The sequence below is a fragment of the Rhinatrema bivittatum genome, chromosome 3 (genome assembly GCF_901001135.1).
Source record: "Rhinatrema bivittatum chromosome 3, aRhiBiv1.1, whole genome shotgun sequence".
Taxonomy (NCBI): Eukaryota; Metazoa; Chordata; class Amphibia; order Gymnophiona; family Rhinatrematidae; genus Rhinatrema; species Rhinatrema bivittatum.
In genome coordinates, this window is record NC_042617.1 from 164,027,734 (window position 1) to 164,048,196 (window position 20,463).

Here is a 20,463-nt window from a genome sequence, read left to right on the forward strand (position 1 = left end):
TAGATTTTCCATGTTTTTCCTATACTCTACGTCTCACTCTGTCTTTCTGTCTATTCTTCTTTCTCTTCTCTGAGCCTGTTTATTCTCCTCACTTTTTTCCATCTGTCAATCCGTCCTGAACTCCCTCCTCTGTCCTTACACTCTTTTATCTTCTGATCTTTTCCTATTACCCCTTTCTTCTCCTTGCTGCACTATCCCCTTCTACATTGGGAGACATTCTAGGGGAAGAGCTGGGGTGGAGTCAGGATATACGCGGATATTTTTTTACTTTAAAAAATTATGCATGTACATTCTGCTGGAAAAAATACCCATATAAGTAGCAGCTGCACACACTTTTTACGATTTAATTTTCAATGGGAACTTATTCCCTTTGAAAAATCTTCAGGTAAAAACTATCGCAGACTTTACCCTTCTGCACATAATCTGAAAGTTGCCGCTTTGCAGTCAAAGGTCATAAAGATTTGGGGGGAATCGAGCTTTCAGTTATTTAGTTTATTTATTTATTTATTTTTTGTTTTTTATATACCGATCTTCTTACATTGGATGCAAATCAAACCGGTTTACAGTGAAACATTAGAATTTGCCTAAGAGCATTACATAGAACATAGAGCAACTTAAAATGCTTGAGAGCATTACATAGAACGAGGAATATATAAAAATGTTTTGTAACATGGTGTTAAAATAAACTTTTATACAAGGATAATGCAAAAACCGTCAACTTTGAATGCGAACAGTCGGAGAATTGCCTCAATTGAGAGAGTGCCGGGGGAGGAGGTAGGGGGTGGGTGCGGGGGTGGAGCAGGGGAAAGGGGAACAGTGGATCAGAGAGGTAGAATGTAGGTGAGGGTTTAAAGGTGGATTAATAACAAAGAGCAAAAAATGGTTGTAGAGGGGGGTGACTGTAAGCCCTCAAGGAAACGCTAGGCTAAATAGCCATGTTTTCAGTTTTTTCTTGAATGAAATCAGGCATGGGTCTTGTCTGAGTTCTGGTGGGAGTGTGTTCCAGTGGGTAGGACCTGCGGTGGATATATTTTTTATATATGGCCCTAACGCACGCAATAAAGCTTTAGTGAATGACCCTATTAACTGGATAAGTCTAAATATCCAGCTGAATATATGTCTAAATATGCAATCAGAACTTATCCAGATAAGTGGCGATGAATAATGGACCCTAAATGTATATGTTGTATATTATGAGATATAAATAACTCATATTTTATCTGAAGGACTGAAAGAATTAAAGACACCTATTTAAGCTTGCATTCGATTGATTCCAGCCTGGTATTCTCATCCATAGTAGTGTGGATTTACCTTGCATCTGTAACATCTTTATTGCATTACAATTAATTTTGCATTTGTTCTGATTGTGTTTTTTTCATTTTTAATATTTCTACTATTTCATGTTTTATAAGATTATGCGTGCGACTTTGTAAGCCTGCCAGGACATAGGATGGTAGGGCATATACATTTTTTAAATAAATAAAGAAAATGAAAAAGAAAAGCAAAACATTCTTATGTTAGACTAGAATCTCTGAGATTTCTGCCAGTGGTGATAAGGCTATAATCAGTGCACTGTAAGCGACCAACTACAAATTTGTCTCTGACACAGCTACGAGTTATCGAGTGGATACAAGCCTGCTCCCATGGACCTGAACTTTATCAAGCTAACCCCTTCACAAGAGGCTATGGTGGATAAACTGGCAGAGAATGCTCATAATGTCTGGGCCAGAGATCGCATCAGGCAGGGCTGGACCTATGGCATACAGCAAGTAAGTGACATCTAGCCAGGTGCAAGTTCAACTGCTTGTTGAGACCCAAGGAGGAGCAAGGGATGAAGCTGAGGGATGCTTAAATTGTTGCATGGGAGGGCATACCATTTGCATCTTGTTTTAGTTGTTTAATAAATTAATTTTTACAAATCTGGTAAATCATTAGCATACAATGACTTTCTCTACAGTGAGTATGTCAATACCTGGAGAATATTAAACTTTAAAACTACAGTAATGTCTAGGGCTAAAATATGTTTTTTAAAAGTACTTAATTTTGTCTTTTTCTAAACGTTTAAAGGTTTTTTTTTCCCCAATTCTTAACTGTGAGAGCATAAGAAATGTCATGCTGGATCCAACCAAGGTCCATCGAGCTCAGCATCCTTTCTCCAAATTCAGGGGTTGCAGGGACCTGGCAGATCCCTTTCAGTAAATCTAATTCCTGTTACTCACTCCCAGGAGCAGCAATAGCTTTCCTTAGTTTACCTGGCTAATAATAAGAACATAAGAACATGCCATACTGGGTCAGACCAAGGGTCCATCAAGCCCAGCATCCTGTTTCCAACAGTGGCCAATCCAGGCCATAAGAACCTGGCAAGTACCCAAAAACTAAGGGGTAGATTTCAAAGGTGTACACGCGTAAGATACACGCGTACCCCCCGAAAACCTACCCCAAACCCTCCCAGCGCACCGAGCTTATTTTGCATAGGCTCAGCGGCGCACGCAAGCCCGGGAACGCGCGTAAGTCCCGGGGCTTGCATGGAGGGGCGTGTCGGGGGGCGTGCTGGGAGTGACACGGCGTTTCGGGGGCGTGTCGGGAGTGACGCGGCGTTTCGGGGGCATGTCCGGGGGCGTGGTTCCGGCCCGGGGGTGTGACAGCGGCCCCTGGACCAGCCCCAGGACCGGAACATGGAGCGCGGCAGCCGGCCCGGCGCATGCAAAATTATGCCTGCTTCGAGCAGGCGTAACTTTCGTGATAGAGGTAGGGGGGAGGTTTAGATAGAGCCGGGGGGGTGGGTTAGGTAGGGGAAGGGAGGGAACGGAGGCAGGCTGCGCGGCTCGGCGCACGCAGGCTGCCAATTTTGGGCAGCCTTGCGTGCGCTGACCCCGGAGTTTAATGGATATGCGCGGCTACGCGCGTATCTATTGAAATCCCGCGTACTCTTGTTCTCGCCTGGTGCGCGAACAAAAGTACGCATGTGCGCAGATTTATAAAATCTGCCCCTAAGTCTGTTCCATATTACTGTTGCTAGAAATAGCAGTGGCCATTTTCTAAGTCATCTTAATTAATAGCAGGTAATGGACTTATCCTCCAAGAACTTATCCAATCCTTTTTGAAACACAGCTACACTAACTGCACTAACCACATCCTCTGGCAACAAATTACAGAGTTTAATTGAAAATACTGGCCAAGATCTTAGCCAGTCTGAAAATACTGGCTAAGATCTTAGCCAATCGTCTGCGGTCAGTGATTCCAGAGCTGATCAAAGATGATCAAGCAGGGTTTATGCTGGCGAGGTCCACGTCCGATAATATTCGGAAAATTCTGAATCTTATCTTGGTGGTGCAACAGGACAATATAGCATCCGTACTTCTGGCTATTGATGCTGATAAAGCATTTGATAGAGTCCACTGGCCATTTCTATTTGCAGTAATGGAAAAGATGGGACTGGGAGGGCATTTTTTGGATTGGGTAAAAGAATTGTATAAGGAACCCCGAGCATGTATTAAGATAAATGGAGGCTACACAAATACCTTTCCCATACATTGGGGAACTAGGCAAGCGAGTCCTTTATCACCCTTCACATTGAGTGTGGAGCCACTGGCTGAAGTGATACACAGTTCAAAATATGTACACGGAATACTGTTTGGCGAGGTCCAATACAAAATATCGTTATACGCTGACGATATTATTTTCACAGTCACGGATCCTGATGTGTCCCTGAGAGCGGTGACTAGAGAGTTAGAACAATTTGGTGGGGTCTCCGGATTTTGTGTTAATATGGACAAATCAGAAATCTATGGAGCAAAAATCTAGATCTATGGAGCAAAAATCTAGATTACCATGGCTTTTCCCCTATAGATGGACGAAAGGTCCATGCAATATCTAGGGGTTAATGTAGTATTAAGTCAGGCAGATCTCTTCAAGGTGAACTATGATCCCTTACTCCGGAACATTTATAAAGATATGTAGAAATGAGATAGATATCAAATGTCCTGGATGGGTAGGATAGCTATATGTTTCAAGTGCTTCCTTGTCTGATTGCTGATAAGTGGTTTCATTCCCTGCAAAAACTATTTTTTTCCTATATTTGGAAGAGAAGACCTCCTAGAATGGCCCGACAGGTTTTATATAGACCTAGGAGTAGGGGAGGGCTTGGGGTTCCGCATTTAAAAAAATAGTACGTTGCCTCCTAACTTCAGGCCATGATGGAGAGCCACCTCACCAGTAGTAAAAAGCAATGGATGCATATTGAACAGTTTAAATTGGGAAGAGATATCCTTGCAGACATGTTTTGGGATAAGAAAAGACCGGATCTTCGAGGGCAGCATATACTGCCTACTCTGAGATGTACAGTGACCTTATGGTACAAATGGAGGGAGTGTTTGACTGGGAAAAAGGGCTACTTTTTCCCGACACGGTTATTTTCACTCCCTGACTTCCCAGCAGGCCGGGAAAATCGAACCTTTTCTACCTGGGAAAAGAAAGGTCTCATTCAAGTATATCAGGTATGGAATGCAGGAGTCATAAAGCCATTTTCCCTTTTGCAGGGGGAATATGCTCTTTCTCATCATTATTTCTTAGCTTATGCTCAACTAAGACACTTCTTACACAGCTCTGAGGTTCATCGAGATCTCATTAAAGGGGTTTCTTTGATGGAAGGCTTCTGTGTAACACTTAAGAAATCTCACAAATTAATGACCAAATTATACAAATTATTAGAATTTGGAAAGACTTATACGGCTGCATATATTAGGGCATGGGAAGCGGATGTAGGGGGGGTCTCCTGCCATGATTGAGAATGAATATAAAGTACTATTTTGGTGGTATCTGAGCCCTGACAAACTGACAAAATAGTACCCTATGATCCCAGATACCTGCTGGAGATGTGATCAGGCACTCGGAACTTTCTTCCATATTTGGTGGTCCTGTCCGACTATACATACTTTCTGGGTACAAATGCAGGGGCTAGCTAAGGAAATGATAGAGGAGGAGTTTCCATTACTCCCGGAGTTATGGCTGTTGGGGATCTGGAATGAAAACATTTGTAACTCTAAAATGAGACTGGTGCGATACTTGGCAATCGCAGCAAGGATGGTTGTGGCTAGGTGGTGGAAAAAAAGGAAGCGCCTGCTCGGAGCCTGGTGGTGGCCAAATTATTGGGTATTAAAGCCATGGAACAGATCACAGCATATCGTCGAGATTTGTTAACCCAATAGGGGAAGATTTGGGCACCCTTTGAACAGTGGCTTCTCGGGCATTTGCATACGTAAATGTTACAGGTATTTGGGGGACCCAACCTCCCCGGGTACTTTCACTGGAAGTAGGAGGCTGGATAAAGGTCTACATTACCCCAATCCATAGCCTTCATTTTCGATGTGAAGATGAGCTTTTTTTTTCTTCTTGCTGTTCTTCAACTTGTTTATTGTTCTTGTACAAATGTATCACCTGAATGATTTCTGCTGTTATGCTCTGTGGATATGTGTGTGTGTGTGTGTGTGTGCGGGGGGGGGGGGGGGGGGAAGGGGGTTTAAGGACAAACATTTTGGTTAGTGTGATTGTCTCTGAGGAGACATAGCTGTCTGGATAATTTCATGGCTTTTATAATGGTTTTCCATTGTCCAATAAAATAAGTTAAACACAAATTCCAGAGTTTAATTGTGTGTTGAGTGAAAAAGAACTTTCTCCGATTAGTTTTAAATATACCACATGCTAACTTCATGGAGTGCCCCTTAGTCTTTCTATTATCCGAAAGAGTAAATAACCGATTCACATTTACCCTTTCTAGACGCTCATGATTTTAAACACCTTTGTCATATCCCCCCTCAGCCATCTCTTCAAGCTGAAAAGTCCTAACCTCTTTAGTCTTTCCTCATAGGGGAACTGTTCCATTCCCCTTATCATTTTGGTTGCCCTTCTCTGTACCATCTCCATCGCAACAATATCTTTTTTGAGATGCGGTGACCAGAATTGTGCATAGTATTCAAATTGTGGTCTCACCATGGAGCGATACAGAAGCATTATAACATTTTCCATTTTATTCACCATTCCCTTTGTAATAATTCCCAACATTCTGTTTGCTTTTTTGACTGCCACAGCACACTGAACCGATGATTTCAATGTGTTATCCACCATGACGACTAGATCTCTTTCTTGAGTGGTAGCTCCTAATATGGAACCTAACATTGTGTAATTATAGCATGGGTTATTTTTCCCAATATGCATCACCTTGCACTTATCCACATTAAATTTCATCTGCCATTTGGTTGCCCAATTTTCCAGTCTCACAAGGTCTTCCTGCAATTTATCACAATCTGCTTGTGATTTAACTACTCTGAACAATTTTGTATCATCTGCAAATTTGATTATCTCACTCGTCGTATTTCTTTCCACATCATTTATAAATATATTGAAATGTATGGCTCCCAATACAGATCCCTGAGGCACTCCACTGCCCACTCCCTTCCACTCAGAAAATTGTCCACGAAAGGACATCGCCACCTATCCCCTGACATTTTACTTTTCCTAGAAGCCTCTCATGAGGAACTTTGTCAAACGCCTTCTGAAAATCCAAGTACACTACATCTACTGGTTCACCTTTATCTACATGTTTATTAAGTCCTTCAAAAAAGTGAAGCAGATTTGTGAGGCAAGACTTGCCATGCTGAATTTGTTCCGTTAAACCATGTCTTTCTATATGTTCTGTGATTTTGATATTTAGAACACTTTCCACTATTTTTCCTGGCACTGAAGTCAGGCTAACTGGTCTGTAGTTTCCCAGATCGCCCCTGGAGCCCTTTTTAAATATTGGGGTTACATTAGCCACCCTCCAGTCTTCAGGTACAATGGATGATTTTAATGATAGGTTGCAAATTTTTACCAATAGCTCTGAAATTTTATTTTGGAGTTCCTTCAGAACCCTGGAGTTTATACCATCTGGTCCAGGTGATTTACTACTCTTCAGTTTGTCAATCAGGACTACCACATCTTCTAGGTTCACCGTGATTTGGTTCAGTCCATCTGAATCATTACCTATGAAAACCTTCTCCGGTATGGGTACCTCCACAACATCCTCTTTAGTAAACATCGAAGAAAAGAAATAATTTAATCTTTCCGTGATGGCCTTATCTTCTCTAAGTGCCCCTTTAACCCCTCGATCATCTAACGGTCCAACTGACTCCCTCACAGGCTTTCTGCTTTGGATATATTTAAAAACGTTTTTACTGTGAGTTTTTGCCTCTACGACCAACTTCTTTTCAAATTCTCTCTTAGCTTGTCTTATCAATGTCTTACATTTAACTTGCCAAAGCTTATGCATTATCCTATTTTCTTCTGTTGGATCTTTCCAATTTTTGAATGAAGATCTTTTGGCTAAAATAACTTCTTTCACCTCCCCTTTTAACCATGCTGGTAATCGTTTTGCCTTCTATCCACCTTTTTTAATGTGTGGAATACATCTGGACTGTGCTTCTAGGATGGTATTTTTTAACAATGACCACGCCTCTTGCACACTTTTTACCTTTGTAGCTGCTCTTCAGTTTTTTTCTAACTATTTTTCTCATTTTATCAAAGATTCCCTTTTGAAAGTTTAGCATGAGAGCCTTGGATTTGCTTACTGTCCCCCTTCCAGTCATTAATTCAAATTTGATCATATTATGATCACTATTGTCAAGTGGCCCACCACCTTTACCTCTCTCACCAAATCCTGTGCTCCACTGAGAATTAGATCTAAAGTTGCTCCCTCTCTTGTCGGTTCTTGAACCAACTGCTCCATAAAACTGTCATCTATTTCATCCAGGATCTTTATCTCTCTAGCATGTCCCGATGATACATTTACCCAATCAATATTGGAGTAATTGAAATCTCCCATTATTACCGCACTATCAATTTGGACTTTTCCCCCAGGAACTTGTCCAAACCTCTTTTAAACCCTGCTGTGCCAGTCGCTTTGATCACGTCCTCTGACAGCAGATTCCACAGCTTGATAATGGGCTAGTGAAAAAGTACATTCTACAGTTTGTTTTGAATCTACTGGTTGTTAATTTCAAGGAATGTTTCCTTGTTTTAGTATTATTATTCACCCATCCCACCCCACTCATGATTTTTATAAACTTCTATCATGACCCCTTTTAACTGTCTCTTTTCCAGTTGAAGAGTCCTAGTCTGTATAGCCTCTCATCATAGGAAAGATATTCCATCCCCTTTATCATTTTTGTTGCTCTCCTCTGCACCTCTTCTAGTTCCTCTGTCTTTTTTGTGATGTGTCAACTAGAATTGCACACAATATTCAAGTGTGATTGTACCATGGTTTGATACAGTGGCAATATGATATTTTCTATTCTTTTGGAGATCATTCCTAACATTCTGTTTGTTTTTGTACCTAAGCTTCACACTGAGCTGAGGATTTCAATATATTGTCCACAAGGCCTCCAAGGTCCATTTCCTGAGTACTGATTCCCAATAATGAACCCAGAATTATACCTATAGTTGGATTTAATTTTCCCTATGTGCCTCACTTTGCACTTTTTAAATTTCATCTACCATTCAGTTATACAGTCTTCTAATCTCACAAGGTCCTTCTGCATTTTCTTGCATCCACTGTTGTTTAACAACTTTGAATAATTTTATGTTATCTACATATTTGATGACTTCATTCATTCCATTTTCTACATCATTATGAATATGTTAAATAGGACAGGTCCCTGCACCGATCCCTCAGGTACTCACGAACAACCTTTCTTCATTTGGAAAACTAACCATTTAGTCCTGCCCTCTGTTTCCAGCCTTTTAAACAGTTACCAGTCCACAATAGAACATTGCCTCCTATCTTATTCAGGAAAAATTGGTTATTAAATAAGTATGTGCCTCATTTTTACCAACAGTACACTAGTTGTTGTGCCTGTTGCACAAGTTTTAGGCTGTTGGTCCAAATAAATATGAATCAGCCTGTAGCTTGCTAATCACCCACATGTGAGGACTAGCATCCTGCTTGTCCTGGGAGAAAGCAGAGTTGCTTACCTGTAACAGGTGTTCTCCCAGGACAGCAGGATGTAGTCCTCACGGAAGCCACCCGCAGCTCTGCGGAGTTGGGTCCGAAATTGTTTTATTGTTTTATTTTTTAGCTCGCACCTTTTGCTACAAACGAGACTGAAGGGAGACCTCGGTGGCTACAGAAATTATGGCATGCTTGGCATGCTCAGTGTGCCAGTCAAAAGTTCTAGTAACTTTGATCGAAAAGTTTTCCATAATAGGGCTCCGTCTGCTGACGTCACCCACATGTGAGGACTACATCCTGCTGTCCTGGGAGAACACTTGTTACAGGTAAGCAACTCTGTTTTATGTACATCTTCCGACTTAATATCGTGGCAATATTAAGTTGGAGGAACAAAAATGTTAAAAAACAAACAAAAAAAAGTGTGCCGTGGGTCAGGTTAGGAAAACGGACACTCAGTTTTATGAGCGTCGTTTTCCTAACCTGTGGCTGTGCACAGGTTAGGAAAACAGATGCTCGTAAAATTGACCATCTGTTTTCCAAACCCACTGACAGCCACCTCTCCTGGGCTTCCACGGCTAAGGAGGTGCTAGGTGCGCGCTATTGACCCTAGTGCCTCCTTTTTAGCATGACCCCTCATTTAAATATGGTATTTCGCGACCAGGAGAGGTGACTTGGGCGCAAGTTAGGAAAGCGTGCGCTCAACACTCAGCGCCCGTTTTCCGCACATCTTTATTGTATCAACCTATCTGTGAGGGCTTTGTTGGGAGGTCCTTGACCCTGGCACATTTAAATGGAGGGGCCTGAGCAGACTCCAGCAGACCCTGGCCAGGTCTGGCTGGGCCAGATTTGATTAGATTTTTGGGCTGGAACTAGAGGTCAGCGTGGCCTGAGAAGGCCCTGGCTGGGCCTGGGGAGGCTTAGCTGGGCAGATCCATGCCCCAGGTTCATGTTTTGCTGGGTGGGAGAGGATATCCAGGGCTGCTGCAGGCCTCTTTTAAAAAAAATACCACCAATATGAAAATACCCAAACATTATCTGCTATTTTCATAGGAGGCCATTTTTGATTTGTTCTGGAGCATTTAAGAGAGATAAAAACTCAAAGGGCCAATGTGCTAAAGTGCATTAACATCAGTTAGTGCATATAAACGTGCACATTTTTAAAGGGCCTTGTGCGAGCTGTGCACATTTTCAAAAGGCTCCAGCCAGGTGCGTAAGTCCCGAAAATCAAACAAGTGCCGGGTCCTGAAAAAAGGGGCAGGCCAGGAGGTGTGGTCTAGGCGGGACGGGGCGGAGGCCGGCCGGGAGAGCGGCCATTAGCTGCTGTTCCGGGGAAGCTGGTGCGCAGAAGTTGTTTCTGCTCTGACGGAGCAGTAAATAAAAAAAAAAAATAGGGATAGGATTAGGTTAGGGGTTGGGGTGCAGAGGGGATGAAATAGGAAGAGTAAGGTTAGGGATAGGAAAGTTCCCTCACAATCCGCTATTTCATTGGAGCGGACTGGAAGGGAACTGGGGAAGGCCCGATTGTGTTACCACGCATAATTTACTAAAATTCACCCCCCTGTGCGCGCCACCCGCACATGCCCACGCGGATTTTAAAATCCGGCACGCATGTGCGTGCGGCCAACAGATTTTATAACATGTGCGCGCCAGTGAGCACCTGTTATAAAATCACCATGGACGCATGCACGCTCCTTTTAAACTCTCCCCAAAGAGTGTTTATTGCGCATATTAACAGCTGATGTGTATGAGATGCAGATAAGGCAGATGGAAAAGTACAATTACATGTGTACATACGGATAGTATTAGAAAAACATAACTGTGCCTCATTAATGCATCTGTGAAACAGTTTACTTTTGTAATTTTTTCCATTAAAGCTCTTGCAAGCTGGTTTATGTGCATTAACGGCACTGGTAACGGACAGTGATACTTGTGATAGTATTTAACTTGCATTGGCCCCCAAAATGAGAAGCCCATTCAAACTTTAGCTGCTCCAGTACTTGCTGAGATGAAGGTGGGCAAATGAGAAGTGTTAATTTAAGAAACTGTAGATCCAAATCTTTAGGGTCCATCCTCTGTCTGTCCTGACCTGGATTTTGTGTTTCCTCTGTGATTGTTTGGGTTCTTGTGGTGTGGGCAGACATCACTATGGTCACTAGAAAAAATCATAGCCAATATCCTTAGGCATAAACCTAAGGATATTGCACTTTACCAGATACTCAACAAGGATACCCAACATCTGGCACCTAGGACGTCCTGCCTCAAGCTTGAAGATGACCCCTTTCCAAAACAATTCCTAATATACAGATGCCCCATATACCCTCCCTTCCCTGCTTCATTGCCAATTATCTTTGATATAATACTCTGCTTTCCCTCCTACCTCATTACTGGCACCCCTTTCCTTCCCCTTACTCTTGATGAAAAACCCTCTCAATAACTTTCTTCCCATAGGACTACCACTCCAGAAGACTTTCTTCCCTGGCAAGACTATCACACCAGAAAACTTCCTAACTCTTCCCAAGTTAACAAACTCCAAATGACTGACCTCATGTTATACTGTATCCTGCAGTGTATCTTGAGGTGGCATCTTTGAGGAGGAGGTCTGTCTTTGATAGTTTCAACCTCAGGTGTTTCTGCCCTGGTGGGGGATGGGGAGTGATGGGAGCTGTTGTGGCCCATTGACACGCCCTCTAAGGAATTGTGGTAGCGTCCACAAATTGTGATAGCTATCAGAAATCCCTGTAGTTACCACAATTCGCCTTAGCTGCTCCAAAAATAGTTTTTAATACTTTGGGGTAATTTTCCAACAGCTCCCATAAGAAGGCTGTCAAATACACATGTAAATGACACCAATTTTCAAAGCAAATGTACGTGTATATGTTTGCTTTGAAAATTAGCCCAGCAAAAATTACTGCACACAATTATACCTGCTAATTTTTGAGCAGGAAATTTGAGGGAAATATTTGCATCCTGTGAATGTAAGCCCAACCCATTCTCTACTCTGCCCCTGGGAATAACTCTGCTCTCTCCAGGTAAACTAACATGCATACAGGACATATGTGAGTAAGTTCACCTGCTCATCAGGCGGGCAATTTTGTGCCAGGTCATTTCTGTGGGTAAAGCACTGTGTTACCCAGGGAAATGGCTTTGAAAATTACTCTCAGCGAGGGAACTTCTGTGGGTAAAGTCGTGCTTTAATGAAAGAAATGGCCTTTTAGAAAATTGGGCAACCGGTGCATGCATAAATTAGAGATGTGAATCGTGTCCTCGATCGTCTTAACGATCGATTTCGGCTGGGAGGGGGAGGGAATCGTATTGTTGCCGTTTGGGTGTTTAAAATATCGTGAAAATCGTTAAAATCATGAGCCGGCACACTAAAACCCCCTAAAACCTACCCCCGACCCTTTAAATTAAATCCCCCACCCCAAATGCCTTAATACTTCATCAACTTTGGGAGGGAAGTACTTACTTGCCCTAAACCAATGGCAGGAAAACCGGCACACTAAAACCCCCTAAAACCCACCCCAACCCTTTAAATTAAATCCCCCACCCTCCCGAATGCCTTAAATTACCTGGGGGTCCAGCGGCGGTTCGGAACGGGCTCCTGCAATTGAATTGTGTTGTCTTCAGCCGGCGCCATTTTGCAAAATGGCGGCCGCAAAATGGCGGCGGCCATAGACCAACACGATTCGACTGCAGGAGGTCGTTCCGGACCCCCGCTGGACTTTTGGCAAGTCTTGTGGGGGTCAGGAGGCCCCCCAAGCTGGCCAAAAGTCCCTGGGGGTCCAGCGGGGGTCCGGGAGCGATCTCCTGCCGTGAATCGTTTTCCGTACGGAAAATGGCGCCGGCAGGAGATCGACTGCAGGAGGTCGTTCAGTGGCGGTCCAGAACCCCCGCTGAACGACCTCCTGCAGTCGAACTCCTGCCGGCGCCATTTTCCGTACGGAAAACGATTCGCGGCAGGAGATCGCTCCCGGACCCCCGCTGGACCCCCAGGGACTTTTGGCCAGCTTGGGGGGGTCTCCTGACCCCCACAAGACTTGCCAAAAGTCCAGCGGGGATCCGGAACGACCTCCTGCAGTCGAATCGTGTTGGTCTATGGCCGCCGCCATTTTGCGGCCGCCATTTTGCAAAATGGCGCCGGCTGAAGACAACACAATTCAATTGCAGGAGCCCGTTCCGGACCGCCACTGGACCCCCAGGTAATTTAAGGCATTTGGGGGGGGTTCGGGAGGGTGGGGGATTTAATTTAAAGGGTCGGGGGTGGGTTTTAGGGGGTTTTAGTGTGCCGGTTTTCCTGCCATTGGTTTAGGGCAAATAAGTAAGTTCCTGCCCTCCCCCTTCCCCCGATTTACGATTTTTTAACGATAAATCGGGGGAATTGGTATTGTATCGTGGCCCTAACGATTTTTGACGATTTAAAATATATCGGACGATATTTTAAATTGTCAAAAAACGATTCACATCCCTATAAACTATGTGCATAAATGCGCCAGAACATGCACAGAAACAAACAGACTGTATCTGTATACTTTTATACACAAAGGAGCGAGGCATTCCAGGGGTTGGGGTCTGAGCGCAGTTAGAGCTTGCATACATTTTGATTTTAAAAAGCATACACATACATTTTTGCAGGAAAGCTATGCTCTCCAAGTAGCAGGTGCAATTGTGTTTGCAAAGTTTTACTGGGATAATTTTCAAAGCAGACTTTTGCGCGCAAGTCCCTTTTGAAAATTGGCATAGCGTAAGTGCAGGTTTTCTGGCTAACTTATGCCCAGTGTTACAAAATCACCCCGGTAACATACTGCCCTTTAGTGCATTGGACATTATTTATTTATTTATTTATTTATTTATTTATTTATTTATTTAAAGGTTTTTTATATACCGCACATAAGGGCACTTATGTGTCCGTCTAGGCGGTTTACATGCTTACATACATAATAAAACAAGATTTACATACATAATAAAACAAAGTAGTACATAGGAATAGCGGTATCAGAAAAAATTTAGATTGGGTTCAGAGTAGGGATGTGAATCGTTTTTCAACGATTAAAATTATCGTCCGATAATGTTTATATCGTCTTAAATCGTTATAGAACACGATACAATAGAAATTCTAACGATTTATCGTTAAAAATCGTTAAAATCGTGTTAGTGCGCACTAACTCGAGTTAGTGCGCACTAACTCCCCGTTAGTGCGCACTAACTCGATTTAGTGCGCACTAACTGAAAATGATACAAATAAACACTTTCCAGGTCACTGAAGGTCAGTTAGGAATGAATATGTGTTCCTATTGGCTGGCTGCCCTCTTATCTATTGATATTACCAAGGTTACCACTGAGGTGATGGTTGGGGGGATGGGAAATGGAACTGGAAACTAACGAACACCAACAGAAAATGAAACAAAGTGTTCACACTTCCCAGGTCAGTAAAGGTCACTTAGGAATGAATATGTATGTATGTATTCCTATTGGCTGGCTGTGCTCTTATCTATTGATGTTACCAATATGGTTGGGGGGATGTGAAATGGAAACAGTTGGAAGCTTGACAAAAAAAGTAATGTAATGATCAGCACTCACGTGACTAGAACTTGTTTGTTTATTATTTTTGTTAGCAGGCACCTGAAATGCTAGTGCATGTTGAATTTGCCAATCACTGTGCATTTTAGAAAGGTGGTCCTGGCTGGAACTGTACACAGTTCAAATATATGTAATTGATTGTTGGTAAGTGTATTTTTTAAGTAGCCACACTGGCACCAGTATGTTTACTTTTCCTCCTACTTAACTCACTAGCTCAGCTTTGTAAGAAGGGCTTCTCTGCTTGTGTGTTGTTTTTGTTTGGTGTGAGGAGAGCAGAAACATCAGATCTTTATTCAATCTACTACAGTCATCTCTTACAGTGCCCTATCCCTATTAATACCAGGAGTGTTGTGATCTTCCTGCACACAGTGCCCTAACCCTGATACCAGTCTGAGACAGCTCCCTCCCTGCATTACTAGTGAGAGGCTGGCTTCACAGACAGGGGGGAGCTGCCTGACCCTCACTCCTGACTTCCCCCATGTCCCAGCTAGTGAATGGTGTGTGGGTGAGGGGGGGGGAGGATGGTGAAGTCTGAGACAGCTCCCTCCCTGCATTACTAGTGAGAGGCTGGCTTCACAGACAGGGGGGAGCTGCCTGACCCTCACTCCTGACTTCCCCCCTGTCCCAGCTAGTGAATGGTGTGTGGGTGAGGGGGGGGGGGAGGATGGTGAAGTCTGAGACAGCTCCCTCCCTGCATTACTAGTGAGAGGCTGGCTTCACAGACAGGGGGGAGCTGCCTGACCCTCACTCCTGACTTCCCCCATGTCCCAGCTAGTGAATGGTGTGTGGGTGAGGGGGGGGGGGGGAGGATGGTGAAGTCTGAGACAGCTCCCTCCCTGCATTACTAGTGAGAGGCTGGCTTCACAGACAGGGGGGAGCTGCCTGACCCTCACTCCTGACTTCCCCCATGTCCCAGCTAGTGAATGGTGTGTGGGTGAGGGGGGGGGGGAGGATGGTGAAGTCTGAGACAGCTCCCTCCCTGCATTACTAGTGAGAGGCTGGCTTCACAGACAGGGGGTAGCTGCCTGACCCTCACTCCTGACTTCCCCCATGTCCCAGCTAGTGAATGGTGTGTGGGTGAGGGGGGGGGGGGGAGGATGGTGAAGTCTGAGACAGCTCCCTCCCTGCATTACTAGGGAGAGGCTGGCTTCACAGACAGGGGGGAGCTGCCTGACCCTCACTCCTGACTTCCCCCATGTCCCAGCTAGTGAATGGTGTGTGGGTGAGAGGGGGGGGGAGGATGGTGAAGTCTGAGACAGCTCCCTCCCTGCATTACTAGTGAGAGGCTGGCTTCACAGACAGGGGGGAGCTGCCTGACCCTCACTCCTGACTTCCCCCATGTCCCAGCTAGTGAATGGTGTGTGGGTGAGGGGGGGGGGGGAGGATGGTGAAGTCTGAGACAGCTCCCTCCCTGCATTACTAGTGAGAGGCTGGCTTCACAGACAGGGGGGAGCTGCCTGACCCTCACTCCTGACTTCCCCCATGTCCCAGCTAGTGAATGGTGTGTGGGTGAGGGGGGGGGGGGAGGATGGTGAAGTCTGAGACAGCTCCCTCCCTGCATTACTAGTGAGAGGCTGGCTTCACAGACAGGGGGGAGCTGCCTGACCCTCACTCCTGACTTCCCCCATGTCCCAGCTAGTGAATGGTGTGTGGGTGAGGGGGGGGGGGAGGATGGTGAAGTCTGAGACAGCTCCCTCCCTGCATTACTAGTGAGAGGCTGGCTTCGCAGACAGGGGGGAGCTGCCTGACCCTCACTCCTGACTTCCCCCATGTCCCAGCTAGTGAATGGTGTGTGGGTGAGGGGGGGGGGGGGGAGGATGGTGAAGTCTGAGACAGCTCCCTCCCTGCATTACTAGTGAGAGGCTGGCTTCACAGACAGGGGGGAGCTGCCTGTCCCTCACTCCTGACTTCCCCCATGTCCCAGCTAGTGAATGGTGTGTGGGTGAGGGGGGGGGGGGTGGATGGTGAAGTCTGAGACAGCTCCCTCCCTGCATTACTAGTGAGAGGCTGGCTTCACAGACAGGGGGGAGCTGCCTGACCCTCACTCCTGACTTCCCCCATGTCCCAGCTAGTGAATGGTGTGTGGGTAAGGGGGGGGGGGGAGGATGGTGAAGTCTGAGACAGCTCCCTCCCTGCATTACTAGTGAGAGGCTGGCTTCACAGACAGGGGGGAGCTGCCTGACCCTCACTCCTCCGGGGTATTGTGATCTTCCTGCACACAGTGCCCTATCCCTGATACCAGGGGTGTTGTGATCTTCCTGCATGCAGTGCCCTATCCCTATTAATACCAGGAGTGTTGTGATCTTCCTGCATGCAGTGCCCTATCCCTGATATCGGGATGTGTGCAAGAAGATCACAACACCCCCGGTATCAGGAATAGGGCACTGTGTGCAGGAAGATCACAACACCCCCAGTATCAGGAATAGGGCACTGTGTGCAGGAAGATCACAACACCCCTGGTATTAGGGATAGGGCACTGTGTGCAGGAAGATCACAACACTCCTGGTATTAATAGGGATAGGGCACTGTGTGCAGGAAGATCACAATACCCCTGGTATCAGGGTTAGGGCACAAGTTCTAGTCACATTGACTGATCACATTAGTTGTTTTGTCAAGCTACCAACTGTTTCCATTTCCCATCCCCCATATACTGTCAGTAGGAAACTTGGTAACATGAATAAATAAGAGGGCAGCCAATAGGAATACATATTCATTCCTAAACTGACCTTAACTGACCTGAAAAGTGTCAAATTGTATCATTTTCAGTTAGTGCGCACTAACTCCCAGTTAGTGCGCACTAACTCCCGTTAGTGCGCACTAACTCGAGTTAGTGCGCACTAATCGGAAAAAACGATTTTTAACGATTTTTTAACTAAAAAATCGTGCCTAAGACGATTTTCTTGCCCTGCCACACGATTTCTATCGTTAAGACGATATGGAAAACGATTCACATCCCTAGTTCAGAGTATTAAATTAGGTTCAGGTACTGTATTTGTATGCATCATTAAATAAGAAGGTTTTAATCATCATTAAAATGGCTGATAATGTGCATGCTAAAACTGGAGCCGTAAACCTGCGTTAACGGCCAGGTTTAACCCAGCTTAGCCCTTAGGACCTGCTGTGTTGTATAGTCCCTTCTTTTCTCCATTCCCTGATGCATCTGCCTGCTGTGGTCACATGTGCTGTCACCGAGGAGATGACATTTTGAGTGACTTTATCATCGGCACTGGTCGTTTGTAGCTGCTCCTTGACATTCCATTTTTCATTTCTTTCAGTATTGTTTGAAATACGTTGGCTTGTCTGTCAGCATCTTCTGCCATGTTCATGTTGATTGCAAGTTCAAATTCAGGGCAGTTTGGTGTCAGAGTTTCCTTTGTTGCAGCAGTTTCCATGGTTAGGTTCTTGGCTGCCTTTAGTTGCCTCTAAGTATCTTGTGCATATTCATTTTGTGTGCACTGAAAACTTGACTGACTGTGGAGTCTCCAGGACAGATTTGGCAAGCCCTATTATAATGGGCATCTTCAGATTTGCTGTTATCAACTGCTTAATTGAAGGTTTCAGCTGAGTGATCATCAAAAGTTAGAATTAAGATCAATTTTCCACCAAAAAAAGAGGAGAGCAGGCAAGTTACTATTCAGGGAGAAGGCATCATGAGACTTCCCCTTTCCTGTTTTCTACCACCCATTTAAATGTCAAGGAACATCAGATTCCATTCGGAGACAGAAAACCAGAATTATATTTTTACATGTTGTGTAAGAAATGTATGTGTTGCTATTGGAAATTATTTAATGATGGCTTCCCTAAATAAATATATGTTTTCAAGGGAAAAAAAAAAACAGGTCTGGCTCTGCATCTCATTATGAAATGAACTTTGGTTTGCTGTAGAGGCAGATGAATCGTGCCTCATTTTACAATATTTCTTAGTTCTGTGGTCTGTTTTCTCTCTCAGCAAGTAGCTGCCCTCAAATATCATTATTTCAATCCCTGTTCCACTGCAATTACTACATCAAAACAACTAAGGCTCTTGTCATCTTGTCAAAAGGATTTCTCCCATTTTGTGATTGTTACATATCCCTCTTGAGAGCAGAGTCCTTTGTGCATCCAGGGCTGCCCCTCCGTATGCTTGACATTCAATTAAGTGTTGCCAGCAGCACTACACAGGTGTCCTGCAGAAATGCTGTGAATTTCTATGGCTCCAGTGAGATCAGCGAGGTCATTTGCTCAGGATTCTACTGTACACTTGGTTCTTTTTTAGCATCATTGAGATCAGAGCAGTGTGATGCTTAAGTGGCCACTATCTGGCATCTATGTCATTGCTCTTAATTTTCAAAAGGACTTCTGTGGGTAAAGTAGTGCGTAAAATCCTCAAACTATTTCATTTTAAAAAGTACACATGTAAATTCTTTCAACAAAGCTATGTGCACTGAATAGCAGGCATAAATGTGTGCATATGGTTTTGCTGGGATAATTTTCAGTGCAGACTTATACACGTAAATCTTCTTTGAATATTGGTGTAACTTATATGCATATCTGCCAGCTAGCTTTATGTGCATTCTTACAAAAATTATTTCCTAGTTAAAGAGGGGTTTCCAGGGATATATATATAGGTTGGGAGTAAAATAGTGTGTTCATGAGATTTTCAAAACTGTGTGCCCACTTAAAATTCTGCGCACATGTGCGTGCATTCAGGTTATTTTATAACATGCGCCCATACATGCATGTATGTTATAAAACAGCCGTGTCCCTGGGCGTGGGCCAGCAAATGTGCACGCACGTCTGCCCATGAGCTGGTTTAGAAGTTACCGTTCCTGATTGTAAACCCTCTGGGGATATGGAAAACCTACAGTACTTGAATGTAATCTGCTTTGGAAGTTCCTGAAAAGCGGAATATAAATAAAATAATAAGCTACCTGTGGCGATCAAAGAGAAATATGTAATTCCCACACAGTAGAGCTTTCCATTGTCCTTTTGCTTCTAGACCACCATCATCTGTGGGTGCTTTAGAAAACAATGGAGGTTCTATTGCCATCTGCAAATTTCACCATGCATGCCTATATCTGTCATCCACTTTTTAGCCATTAGTATTGAAGGTTCTGCTCATTCTAAGATATAACAGACCTTTATTTAATAAGTACCTTTAATTAAAAATTATCACAAATGAAACAGACGGGCAATTAGGCTATTAAGTTCAAAGGAAGTAATTTACATTTCTTCTCCCTCTGCTTGCTATAACTATGCAAGTGATGCCTGAACAAACCATAGCACTGGGAAAGTTTATAGATATACGAAAACAGAAGTGAGCATATTATCGCCTGCAGGCTTGTAAACGTTGTGCCCCTACTGCCCCTTAACACTCCAACCACGGTAAGTGTGCTGATGTTATCAGCAGAGGCCTAGTGTGATCGTATCACAAGGAAGATCAGGCTGGAATGACTGGCTATGCATTATGGGTAGCTTTTAAAATATTACGCGCACGCACGTCCATGTGCGCGTGCTACCTGGCGCGTGCACATGGACGCACGATTTTATAACATGCGTGCACCGGCATGCGCCTGTTATAAAATGCTGGGTCGGTGCACACAAGGGGGGGTAGAGATGTGCAAATACTCGCGGTGACGCATTGGGGCCTTCCCCTGTTCCCTCCCAGTCTGCTCCAATTAAGGAGCGGTCTGGGAGGGAACTTCCAAACCCCCTAGCCTAACCTCCCCTCCCCTTCCCCTATCCTGCCCTTCCCCATCCCTATCCTAAATCCCCCCCAAATTCATTGTCCTATCTTTTGCTCCTGCTTCTGAGCTGGAGCAAGTTGCGTGCGCCAGCACCCTGCCAGAGAGCGATCCCCCGGCACAGCAGCAAATGGCTGCTGTGCCAGGCACCTGTAGCCCTGTCCCACCCCCTGGACCGCC

General features: G+C 44.5%; 1 protein-coding gene across 1 annotated transcript in view; it reads left to right on the plus strand.

Moving 5' to 3' along the window:
* The window catches only part of RYR2 (ryanodine receptor 2), a 1,771,220-nt gene that overhangs the window by 886,238 nt on the left and 864,519 nt on the right, over positions 1–20,463 (plus strand). Inside the window, 1 exon segment of the mRNA XM_029593907.1 lies at positions 1,610–1,769. Coding sequence (XP_029449767.1) covers positions 1,610–1,769 — 160 coding nt within the window.